Source organism: Mollisia scopiformis (genome assembly GCF_001500285.1).
Source record: "Mollisia scopiformis unplaced genomic scaffold LY89scaffold_15, whole genome shotgun sequence".
Lineage (NCBI taxonomy): Eukaryota > Fungi > Ascomycota > Leotiomycetes > Helotiales > Mollisiaceae > Mollisia > Mollisia scopiformis.
Window position 1 is genome coordinate 558,635 of NW_017263595.1, and position 12,252 is coordinate 570,886.

A 12,252-nucleotide genomic window follows, 5' to 3' on the forward strand; every position below is an offset into this window, starting at 1 on the left:
GGAAGGTGCCGAGCCGGCTAGGCAGAAAGTTTTTCCTTACCGTGCGGGGCGAGGATCATTCGCATGTACAGTACAGTACTAGAGCTAGAAAATATTTGGAACAACTATTCCACGGAATATTTGCGACTTTTATTTCTTCAATTTTTTGCTGGCTGTCTATTCGCTGACTAGGTTAGGTATCATGAACTCTCCTTTTGGCCATTAACGCCTGCAATGCCCATTAAGATTGACTCGCTGAAGGAAATCCTTGAAATGCCCTCGAAAACGCCACATTAGCGACATCTAGTCGCACTGGTTTGCATGGTATCATCAACTTTCCATATGCCACTTATCTCCTCTCCGACACCCTTCTTCCAAATCAAGAGCCATAGACGCCAAAAGAACCACTCGCGCCAGCAGTCTCCCTGAAATTGTCAAACTCGGGTGGAATAGTCCATCCATGAGTATGACAGGCACGCTTGAATGCTTCGATGGCTTCCCCAGTACCATAATCGCGTTGCTTGCCATGATTTTGAGATTCCAATCGAGCAGGCTTTGGGTCAGTGCTCGAGATGGCCATACGAACTTGAAGCAGGACGCTCTCAATGGTAGACACAGAGCTCCAGCCGGTGTTAGTCAGCAGCTCCATGCACATGGCTCCACCAGCTGTGACGTGACCGCCTCCGCCTGCCATAAACGAGAGGAATCTAGGCCGAATAACTCTAACAAACGGTGGGCTGAATGGAAAGTCCTTGCCAAATCGGATCTCAAGCACGACACTCGTGAGCCCGGCAGCCTTCATATCTTTGGCCAGTGGAAGATCCGCATCGAATGAATGTAGCTCAACGATCCACTGGTAAACGTTGCTGATCAATTCCTGGTCGAGGTACCAGCCGAGTTCGTGCAATGGGATCTTATTTTGGATCGCCAAGACCTCTTGTAAAGCTCTGTTGAGACTCTTTGTGGCCGAAGGTGTGGCATAAGCAGGAGGTTCCAACATCGGCAGGGTTGACTGATCTAGAGAGCCAGGAACAAAGTCTGTCAATGGCTTCGCATCTGCTTTCGGGGTCGACAAGCTGATTAAAACGTCAGTGGTTATATGCAATGATGTTTCGGCTTGAGCACTTACACAGTGCTAGCTTTTCCTTTGCCCTTGATATGTTCATCTTCATCCTCAGTCATGAGAAATTGGATGTCATCTATCTCCTCTTCGCTGACAGCCCAATCTTGGAGATCAGTTGTAGTGGTTGACATGCTATTCTTATGGCGCTTATTTGTGGGAGAAGCAGCTTTTGCATCATGACGAAATGTCCTCGAGATTGTGGCAGCACATTTCGGGACGCCAATAGGCTTACTGAGTGTTGATTTGGCTGTATATTTTGGGTCCTGCGCAACTTCTTGATGTGGATTGGGTTCACTGTGAATGTGTTAGGTGAGAAACGAATAAAGACAGAAAATGGTAGTTACCGGCTGACGGTAGATGAACTGGCACCAGTATTATAGGATCCATCACTTGTTGCCTGCGATAGCACAAATAGGTATCTGCATTGGATCCAGTCGACGAACTGGACGACAAGATACGGGTTCGAACTCGAGAATTTGGTAGGGCAGTTGACAATCTCATTCAAGCTCATTGCTGACGAGATCTTCAACTCGGAACCATGCCAGATTGTCTATACGTTGTTAGTCTCTGTACATACAAGTTAAAGTTTCACTTACGCCACCTTGTTGTGCGTACCCAGTGGATGTCGCCTGGTCCATAGCATGATACACTCCTGCACCAAAGGCTCTTCCATGAAGGACCTCTTTGAAGTCGAGCCCTGATCGAATGATGCTATGCCAGTTTTGCAATGGACTTCCGTGCCAAGCCCAGATCGTTGGCCAGGTGGAGCTGAGCTCTGCCTGGCTTTGCTGAGCTTTCAAGGCATTATAGAATCTCTGTTCCTTATCGGGAGAACCTTGCGCGAAGCGGAATTGAACCCAATTGTCGGATATGTTAGAGACTCTCTGATCCAGTCTAAGCTTAGCCACAGCTGCATCGCTATCCTCCTGACCCGGACATTTGTCGACTTGGACAATGCATGAACGATTAGAGGCAATGACCCAGCGCAGGAGTCCCAGTGCAGCTGGAGAGATCCGTTCTTTCCAAGCTTTCAGACTTGGCTCAGAATAGCGGCTTTGTTGAACGAGGTAGGCTCGCATATCCTTGACACTTGGTAGAGTTTGCAACAGCGTGACGATAGTCTCTGCCTTACTTGGATCTGTCATATCGTCGAAGTTTTGGTTATAGGGGGCTATTTGCGCAGGCACAACAGCGGTGGGTGGCGGTGTGGTAGCTGGTGTGGCAAGATTTACTGTAGGATCTCTCGACGGAAGTCCGTTGCTCAAATTTCCAGTCTGGCTCACTGCCGCAGATAATCTAATCGTAGGGAACAATGAGACATCTTCGATTCGGTAGTGCTCGGCATTTCGACCTATGCCACATCAGCGTCTCAAGTCTTGCAAAACATCAGAGGATATTTGAACTTACCAACAAGATTTACAACGAGCCAATCGCCAACACGAAGTGTTGGAGATTGACCTGCTTCGAAGAGCAGCTCTTGTCGACCGGTGTCAAACAGGACATCAAGGACGAGACCGCCAAGATCAGCTGAAGCTACAGGGACTGCAGCAGTTGAGGATTGCGGGATTTGACGCATGCCATAACTCGCATATGCTTGTGTGATACGATTGACCACTGGAGGGACCATAAGGCTCATGCCAGTTGGATATTCTCTCAATCTTTGACTCTAAAGATATCATTAATTCTGAAATACACACCAAGAAAGCAGAAGAATGAACTTACAAAAGCACTCGTATAACAGAAGCTGACCAGTAGATCAACCACGTACGGCTGGGTCAGAATCTCGTGCTCAACGCTTGGACCGAACCCTAGAGACATGTATTGATACAAGCATAGAGGCTTGCTACAGACTATTACAGCGGTTAGAGACGGATTAAATTAAAGAGGCTCGAAAACTTGCCGTAAGGTTTCAATGCCTCAAACTCTTCTTCAATCTTGTCGTGGCACACAAGACAGAACTCGGTACAGCGAGTCAGATATCTCATGCAGAATTGGGCTGCTAGCAAAGGTACCGAAAGATGAGAGGATTTTTGATCGCTTAAATGATCTGCAGTTACAACACCTGGAAGTGTGCTATCCTGTTTCGTGGTCTCTTGATAGTAGATATCGGGGAGGTCATTGCTTTGTTGATCAAGTCTGCCTTGCTTGTCATTGAAATATCGTTTGGCTCCATCCCAGCCGAGTCCTACTAAGCTCCGAATCTTGAGCAGAGATATGAATTGACCGTTGACGAAGTCATTGAGCGAACTGCTGATGAACATATTGGAGAACCCGGCAACATTATTACTGCTCGGTTCGCCGTCTCCGCTAGCTTGTTCTGAAGTCGATACACCCGCGTTTCTGGTAATGTCTGTGAAGGCTGCAAGTGCTTCGACCAAGCTTGGCTTGTACTGCTTGCTAACTCCGATGCGAAACGAGATGTCCAGGTTCTTAGCAGCCTCCAAGATGACAGAGTCAAAGGGCTTGTAGCCGCTCATGTATCGAATAATCAGCACGATGTATTGGTGCGGTTCTAGATCCCAAGCCTGAAGAGCCTCCTCTGAAAGTCCAAGCTTTGCGATGCGAATAGACAAGCTCAACATGCTGTTAACAGAATCGGCCTTCATACCACTCAAGATCCCGATGCTGAAACCTGCAAACTTGGCAGACCGGAGATCTTGTCGAATACGGCTGTTCATCTTTGCCGCCGCCTCAGGAGCCAGGCTGATCGTTGCATTTGACGCACCGTTGCCCGGAACATGACCACCCTCGATGCCAAAGTGATCGGACTCATAGCCGTAGTCGGTATCAGAAGCATCAGTACCGTCACCAGATTGTTGCACATCAAGCATTTCGACATCATCATCTATGCTGACCGGGTCATTGCGAGCGCCAGTGGCCAGGGCTCGAGAAAGTCTTCTTGATATGGTATTGACCAAATCTGGAACAAGAAGGCCAGTGGAACCTGCTGTAATGTCCTGGATGGTATCCGTGGCTGCTTGAGACACACCTGGGGTGTCCGTCCAGAGCATGAAAGAGCTTTCGGTGGGGTAAGAAGCAACATCTGGGGAAGTCAGTAAATGCAGGATATATTGTATCTACGAGAATGTGAAGTCTCTGGGGGTATCCATCATGCATCTCTGTTGTTTTGATGATTTATAGAGCTGGGCGCAACTCGTAAGGAATCAGAGGCGCAGACATACCTGGGGTTACCATAACGGTAATCTCGATGGGTAGCCCAGAGGCTGGTGTGAAGAGCACAATAACGTCATTGTCGTCGGCGCCTCTTGTGACTGATGTAATACCTGGGATACTTTGCGCCGCAGCGGCTTGTATATCTGCCACAAAGGCCTTGCGAGGCATATTTGCGTAGACTGCTGTACTTTGCGGCGAGAAGCGGACAAGGCTGAGAGATATCAAATCACTCGATTGTGTTGCTTTCTTGCGTGAACATAGGGTTGAAGATCGGGGAGAAAGTTTGCAAGTGGGAAACTATCTTGTGAATTATTGGGACCGGTCCCTTCCCTCTATTCGCCGTAGCTCGAAGGTGGTAGAGTGAATGGATGCGGGTAGGACGTCCGAGCATGGAAATAGTGCGCAACAAGAATGATTTATCTACCTTTCGATACTATTCATTGTGTAGAGGTAGCAGGAAGTGTCCGATGTTGAGAAGGAGGTAGAAGGCATTAACAAAGGGCTGTGCTGTGGGAGTTAAATAGTCGACAGCCTCGTTCCAGGCAGCTATAGCTCCAAACCGCCGGCCAATAAACGCGTGACCTAGCCTAAATTGACCAGTCGCGTTGTAATCGACTCACCAGACTGTGAGCTTCACTTCACATCCAATCTGGCTCCGAAGGGAGACTGTGGACATTTCACCACGACTGCATTACAGGAGTCTTTGAGCAAGAGTAGAGACCAACGACGTCGACGTTCCAGGTGTGAAAAGACCCCACGATCATCGCCCTATCGCCCTGCCATGGCACTTTGAATCCCTGTAAGTTTGGCGGCACGAAGCGAGCTTCCCCACCAACTCCGGTGCGTTCTAGAATAGCATTCAAACTTAAATCACCTTTCCTTCTGCTCGACGTCTGCCGTCATGGCTTGGGACTCGAAATCCGCTCGAAGGCGCCAGAACAGCAATGCTACAGTCAGAGCCGCGCAGTCGCAACCTCCCACGGCTCCCAGCATCATCATTGAGCCCAAATTAGCACACGTTACAGATCCCGCTCTCCAGCCATTCTTGAACCCCTCATTCGATCCCGCAGATTATCTCAATGCCACTTTACCTTCATTACAAGGCTCGAACGCATCTCATTCCACAAAGGGGAACGTGCCACTTGCAGAACTCTCTACACAGACGCAAACCCTTCTCTCCTATCTGAGCGCACACACAACAAGACTGACAACGACCTTGACCCAGCTCACCGACGAGATCCTTAGGAGCGGCAGCCGATTAGCATATGAGGTCGAAGTTCTGCGGGGAGAGACTCTGGGGTTATCTGAGACTCTGACGGAAGGACTACAAGAACATGCTGTCAAATTTGTGCCCGGTGGCTTGGACCAAGATCTGGCACGGAAGCAATCGCGAGCTACGGAAACAAATGGACACAGGAGACGATCATCCACAATAACAGTACCTAAGACTCCAATACGAGAAGAAGCCCCTGCTGTCGCTGATCCTCCCTATATTCAGCAATTACGAACTCTGACCTTAGTACGCTCCCGCTTGGAAACGGTAATAAAGACATTTGGCGATGCGATGGCATGGACATTCCCTCCTTCAGAAGTCTCCGTGACCTCTTCATTTCTGTCAGTCTCCGCCCCAGAGCCCGGATCGGACGTGGCCAGCACGGAAGAGAAAGGACAACAAGTGTCAAAGAAGCTACGGGATGAAATAGCAGACCTTTTGATAGGAGGAGATCCGATTGAAGGCATTGAGGCTGCAGCAAAACGGGTAGAAGAGCTCAAGGAACTGGCCGCAGTCTGGAAAGGTACAGCTGAGGAGAAAGCAAGAACAAAATTCGTGGATACCCTGGCGAAGATGGTGGAGGACAGGCATAGAGATCTATTGAGAGAAGCGGAGCAGGATTCACGTCTTCGGCAGCGAGTAGAAACATTACATGAAGAAGTCGAAGTTGCTCCGGAAGAGAGTAAACCTCTTGGATATGGATTTATAAGCCAATTGCAAAAGCTTCGAGGAGCTTGATACTGTAATCTGATATCTGCTCGAAATAATAATGATACCCACTATTGGACCCTTGTTCGTCATCCCTGCACCGTGGCCGTTGGCGCAATTTGACTTCCCGACAGCACCAACGACAGAGTAACATCATCTAACATGATGTGTGATAATCTTCCACTATCTACTGAGTCTTGGTAGCAGAAGTATCTATACCAGACCAACGATGAAAGACGCTCGAGATGCATCTCACTGGGTTTCTCGTTCTAGTCAATGGGTGGTTTCGTCATTGGGGAAAAATGGTACTAGATACCCAAAGTCACATCACATTCCTCTGAAATCAGCATCCCTTGCCAAGACGACAACTTCCACAGTCATATCTTATCTGTCTCTATAATTCTTGTCTCTCGTTGATTACAGCTGTGACCTTTCATTCGTGCAGCTTCCCATTTCGGTGCTCGAGCGTTCACGGAAACGGACATTTTGACTGGTTACGACGTCACTGCAATCCACGACCTTCATCATGTACGGCGGTCTTCCCGGTGGAGGAAGTCCCAAACGTGGGAGAAAATCCTCGGGTCGGGTCGTTGCTCACCTGTATAACCAAGTGCGAAGACCGAGTAGGTTTCGTGGTCGGCTGCTTTTTACAATATTCGGAATAACTGGCATTTTGTGTTTGATCTACGGAAGGAAACATGCAGTGAGTTCTTCCCTATTCGCCCACACATCTACTAAGGGGAATTCTAGGTCGACCTTTCACGCACTGCATCTTCCCTCAAGGACTATATTCCCGACAGTATCACAGATGTCATCGCACAGTATGGAGACTTTGAAGAGCAGAGATGGGATGATGGTGTGGACCCGGAGAATGCTACTTCAAGGATCATCAAGAAGCCAAAATTTCATCTCCTAATACCTGCCAATAAGCCGACAGAGAACCTATGCAAAACATTGTTATCTGCAGCGATTTTAAATTATCCGCCTCCAACTCTAATCAGCTATGGTAACAAGGGACAGGACACCAGACCCGGAGCAGATGTTGTCAAGAATATATTTGCATTCTTACATGGCAAAGAAGTGCATGAAGATGATTTTATACTCGTGGTGGAAGAAGGTAGTATCCCATCAACCAATGAAATCCATTTATTGATGATGGTCTAGATGCATGGTTCCAGCTTCCCGCAGAAGTCACAATCAACCGATTCTTCCATGGCCTCAAAGACTCGAATTCCAAATTACTCGACAAGTATGGCGGACTCGATCATAATGAGAATGCTACCAGATCCTCGACTCAGCACCAAAAATATACCATGAAAGTTTTGTTTGGTTCTGGAAAACAATGCTCCAACACAGCGAGTGACCCAGCCTGCTACTCCGTTCCTGAATCTCCACTTCCCAAGGACATATATGGCGACCAGACCGATCGGCATCCAGAGGGCAAATACAATCGTCCTAGGTATATGAGCTCCGCCATGGTCATGGGACGAGTCGCAGATCTCCGTCCAATCTACAAGGAAGCCACCGAAATGCTTGAATTTAATGACATAGGCAAGAAAGGAAGTCAATACGTTTTCTCCGAAATACTAGGTATCCAAGAGTATGCAAGGACTCTCTCGTTGGCATCTGCCAGAAATGGCCCCTCGAAATGGCGTTCCTGGTTTTCAGCTGTGCTATCGAAATCTTCAGACCCTTCAGTCAATCCGCCTAACATCACACTAAAGGCAGATAAGAACTATGAATTTGGAATTGGGCTTGATTACTTCAGTTCTGTTTTTCAGGTCATGAACAATAGCGCAGAAGACGTCCGGTTCGTGAGGTTCAACCATCCATCTGTCATTGCTTCTCCTTCACGAATCTCTGCAAAAGCATTCAAAAATCCTATTCGCATCCCTTCAGATCTCGCTCTCGCACCACCACCTTTCTTTCAGAACCAGATGTCCAGCGCAATTCCAGATCCTCCGATCACAGAACTTGACAATATGCATGATGACACTGCTTTATGGACAGACATCGAACTTTCTACCAATGTCATCGTCCCAGGCTCGTCTGTACCTGCATCCCTCAATTTCCATGGTAGCGAGTACTTGCTTGATGGCGAGATGTGGGAGAAGATGTGGTTTCATCCGAATGCTAGAGCTCTCATGCGCCAATATATTCGAAGTCCAGATGGGCCTATTGCAGCTTCTGCCGCTGCCAAAGGTGGTGATCAGTGGTGGGATCTCAGAGGCGGAAAGGGAGGCGTTTGGACAGACAGAGGCGAGTGGTTAGAGTGGAATGAGGTGTGTGGTGCCTTCGATGAAAAAGTCTTTGGAGATGATAAGGGCGAATTCATGAGAGAAAAGGAGGAGGTTGGGGGACAGAAAGTCGTGTACAAGTTTGGACAAGTTGTCCAAGGCAAGCTGCCAAAACCAAAGCCGTCCAACTTGCCCAACCCCAACCCATCCAACATGAATGCCCACAAGGGTCTTCTGGGGGAGGCGATGAAAGTCGGTGGAGCAAAACCTGGAAGTGGTATAAATTTCGAGGAGCCGAATATCACACCTCCAGATCCGGAATCACACAAGACTCTGCTTGGTGAAGCTGCGAAAGCGGCTGATGGGGGGTTCCCTGGAACTGGAGCACCGCCCGCCAATGCGCACTTCGAGCAAGATGCAATGAACCCCCCAAAAGGCTTGACAGGAGAGGTAGTGCAAGCAGGTGGAGGCATCACCACCGGACAACCCGCCCATATCACTCAAGAGACGCTCGATGAACTGAAAGCCAAGCAAGACCACCTAACCGGCTTCACCGTAGGTACCGGCCCACCTCCCAGTCAAGAGAAAGTCCCAACACCGATGCAAGACCAAGGCACGGTTCTGGATAGCCAAGGCATGTCAGTGAGTGCCGAGCAAGGAGCACCTATGGCTATCGGAGGCGGCATGCAAGTCTCTGGAACGATGAATCTTGAAAAGGTGAAAGCAGCTCATGAGCAGATGTTCCAGCTCAACAAAGGTCCTACGATCGAAAAGCCAGAGGGTCACGGAAACCCCTTCCAGCTTGATAAAGGCCCCGCGAACGAGAAATCAGAAGATGAGAAGAAAGCAGAGGAGATTATCAAGGCTACGGAAGAGAATAATGGGGATGGAAGTGAGGGACAACAGAGGATGGATGATGTAGTGGAGAGGATAGATTAAAAGTTTGCTGTGTGAGTATTGCTGATGTTTGGGTCATCTTAGGTTGAAAGTAAATCTTTTGCGGGCTGATGAGAACGTCAAGTCTCTTCTTGTTTGGCTGTGTTCAAGGATGAGGTAAGTTTTGAGGATTTCTGGACACACGAGGACGCTTTGGAATTGCGGCGTTGCAAGTGCAAACAGACATCAGGACAATTTCCAATGCTCACTTCTCCAGAAGAGCCATTCCGAATGTCTCGATTTATCACAGAGAATTAGACGATGCTTGTTTGTTTTCCTGAGTGCTGAGTTATTCATGTATATTTCAGAGAGGTCTAGTCATGGTGCTGTCTCCGAATAATCGACGAGGCTGCGGGTCGCATCCTCTTTCCTTTGCCAACATGGTTATTTGAATGACGTCCTCCCCCTCTCTCCTTTTCATATTTCCCAAATTCCACCTATACAAATTCAGCATACGTACAACACATCCTTCTTACAGCCTCATATCCTTGTTCCACCCCATCGAGAGCACGAGTCCTTTTTGGAGGGCGAGACAGCCTGCATGAGAGCCTCGAGCCAGATGCGCGGGAGTGGACTCGCTTGCATGCAAGGCGAGGGAGGTGCAGAAAAGGGCGCTTTGTGGAGGGCTGAAGAGGAGGTGTGGGTCGGAGGGCGGGAATCGAGGCTTGGCTGTGGTTATATGATCGCATCCTGCAACTATTTTTCCAATCTGCAAACAAAAATCCGACAGACGTTTTCTCGTCTCTCTCCTCCTTCGCACGACCATTACGCCCTTACTCAACCACCACAACTCTCTTCTCAAACCATCACAACTCTCCTCTTACTCGTCGACCCCGTCGTATACGTCGATAAAGATCAAGCATCTTCTCCACCGTTGGAAAAGGCCACATTTCATTTCTGTTCTTTGGACCACCAGTGGAGAACCTTGGAATAAGGGACTACGGGAATTCCAGTGGAGAAAGGCCACATTTCATTTCTATTCTTTGGACCATCAGTGGAGAACCTTGGATAGAGACTACGGGAATTCCAGTGGAGAGCCTCTGGATAAGAGACAGCGGAAATTCCAATCCAGGGAGATCCGGCTCCACTACATGGCATCAGCACATCCTAGCATAGTTTCTATGCTCAAGATAATGGACAAGCGAGAATGCATGCATGCCATGCTGAACTTTTGTCCTGAGGATGACCTCTTCTCCAATATTACCGAGAGGGGTAGGTACGTCAGCAATGATGCTCCTGTCCATCAGGCATTTCTCCAGATCTTGGATATCCCTCCCACTTGGGACAGTTGTCCTGAGGGTGATCTCTTCTCCAATATTACCGAGAGGGGTCAGTACGTGAGTAATGATGCTCCTGCCCGTCAAGGTTTCCGGGAGATCTTGGATGCTCCCACCCTGGAACAATGCCATTGGGGAACATGCCACAAAGAGCTACCGTAGGTTAATTCTTAGGTCCGATTATACTGTAAGTAATCCTGGGGCCAGTCTTTTGCTGTTTTAGCGAACATGTTCTTTGCGATTTTGGCCCAATTCGCGATACCTCGCTCAATTGCGAGGCATTCAAGCACAGCTTGGTGCTTGGTCCCGATTTGGCTAACCCTGCTACATCCTAGTTCACACGAATGTTGATGTGGCCGACTGTTTTGGAGCAGGAAACAAAGGCCATCCCAAGCGCCTCAAGATACAACCTCCCATCTCATCAGAAATGAGCTGTTTGAGTCTGATATCTCTCTGACCGCCACCTTCACCGGAAATACAGAGCTTTATGGATCTGGGTTAGTCTTATACAGATAAGCTTAAGCACACAACTGACCGAGTACTTAGAGTGCCGACTTTGCCCTTCGATTTCAATCAGGCTGTTTTCGACCCGCTGTTCTGGGATCCTAACACTTTTGTTTTCGATACTCACTCGGCCAATGACATGTCGACTCCCATCCCTCTCTATTTCGCAAACGATGTACTTCAGTCACCACAATGGTAACTTGCAGTTTCGTCACTCTCTCCACTACATCCACTAACAAATGTCTCAAGCATCGACTCCCCTTTCAACAATGGAGAGCAAGTGTATGACTCAGCCCATCCCCCAACGAATCAACCGTAAGATATCTCCAACCCACATTCAAATACCTTTTACTGACATACTCGAACCAGGCAGTCCCAACGATTTCACTGCGACGCGGATGGCTGCACCAGGCATTACAAGCGAAAGCACGAGCTGAAGCGCCACCAGAAAGATCATGCTGAGACCAAAGCCTATCAATGCCGCGTCCCATTCTGCAACAGGTCTGGAGAGAATGGATTTGCTAGGAGTGATCATCTAAGGCAGCATATGAGGAAGGTCCATGGGATGAAGTTGAGAAGGAATTAGGGAGCAAGAGTTTTTTGGTCTTTGGAAGAAAAGAGTCTTGAGACATGTGCGAGGCTTTACAACATGAGAGTAGAATGAGGGTGATAGGAGGATGAGAGCGAAGGGATGGCTAACGATTTGACGGATGAAGGGATACATGGAAAAAGGCAAGGTCGAGGCGATGTCTTTCATTCGTGCTTATTGTTATACGGTGTTGTGCTTCACTTCATGATTCACGGCTTCTTTGGATTTTGTATTTTGACCGGGTCTCCTTACTATTTCGTACTACGGATACAGCTTCTTGAATCTTAAATCCTACACATATCAGGCTTTATACTCGTACAATGGTGATTCTGACGGCGGAGCAAAACATCTGATGATTGCGATTCTGTTTACGCGAGCTTGATGATGGCAATGTGCTTTAGCTGGATACAAGAGATGTGGTAACAGTTCACCTCGTGAGGCATAGTATTCTT

At 48.3% G+C, this 12,252-nt stretch overlaps 4 protein-coding genes across 4 annotated transcripts; 3 read left to right on the forward strand and 1 right to left on the reverse strand.

The window, feature by feature from the left end:
- Positions 1–113: 113 nt before the first annotated feature.
- Positions 114–4,444, reverse strand: LY89DRAFT_783500 (uncharacterized protein; the record flags this gene model as incomplete). The annotated part of the gene is made up of 8 exons (XM_018222689.1): positions 114–1,055; positions 1,109–1,396; positions 1,447–1,652; positions 1,699–2,453; positions 2,510–2,768; positions 2,825–2,945; positions 2,999–4,145; positions 4,285–4,444. 8 exons carry the CDS (start codon positions 4,442–4,444, stop codon positions 359–361), a joined length of 3,633 nt encoding a protein of 1,210 aa, XP_018069689.1. The 3' UTR covers positions 114–358.
- Positions 4,445–4,942: 498 nt separating this feature from the next.
- LY89DRAFT_686099 (uncharacterized protein) lies at positions 4,943–6,342 on the forward strand. The gene has a single exon (XM_018215209.1). It carries the CDS (start codon positions 5,178–5,180, stop codon positions 6,285–6,287), a length of 1,110 nt encoding a protein of 369 aa, XP_018069690.1. The 5' UTR covers positions 4,943–5,177; the 3' UTR covers positions 6,288–6,342.
- A 70-nt stretch (positions 6,343–6,412) lies between these two features.
- On the forward strand, positions 6,413–9,671 carry LY89DRAFT_719906 (uncharacterized protein). Its single transcript, XM_018218531.1, has 3 exons — positions 6,413–6,960; positions 7,008–7,374; positions 7,422–9,671. The coding sequence occupies exons 1-3, from the start codon at positions 6,784–6,786 to the stop codon at positions 9,431–9,433; spliced, it is 2,556 nt and encodes an 851-aa protein (XP_018069691.1). The 5' UTR covers positions 6,413–6,783; the 3' UTR covers positions 9,434–9,671.
- An 892-nt stretch (positions 9,672–10,563) lies between these two features.
- On the forward strand, positions 10,564–11,797 carry LY89DRAFT_735459 (uncharacterized protein; the record flags this gene model as incomplete). The annotated part of the gene is made up of 5 exons (XM_018220015.1): positions 10,564–10,865; positions 11,082–11,204; positions 11,254–11,406; positions 11,461–11,526; positions 11,581–11,797. The coding sequence occupies 5 exons, from the start codon at positions 10,564–10,566 to the stop codon at positions 11,795–11,797; spliced, it is 861 nt and encodes a 286-aa protein (XP_018069692.1).
- Between the last annotated feature and the right edge of the window lie 455 nt (positions 11,798–12,252).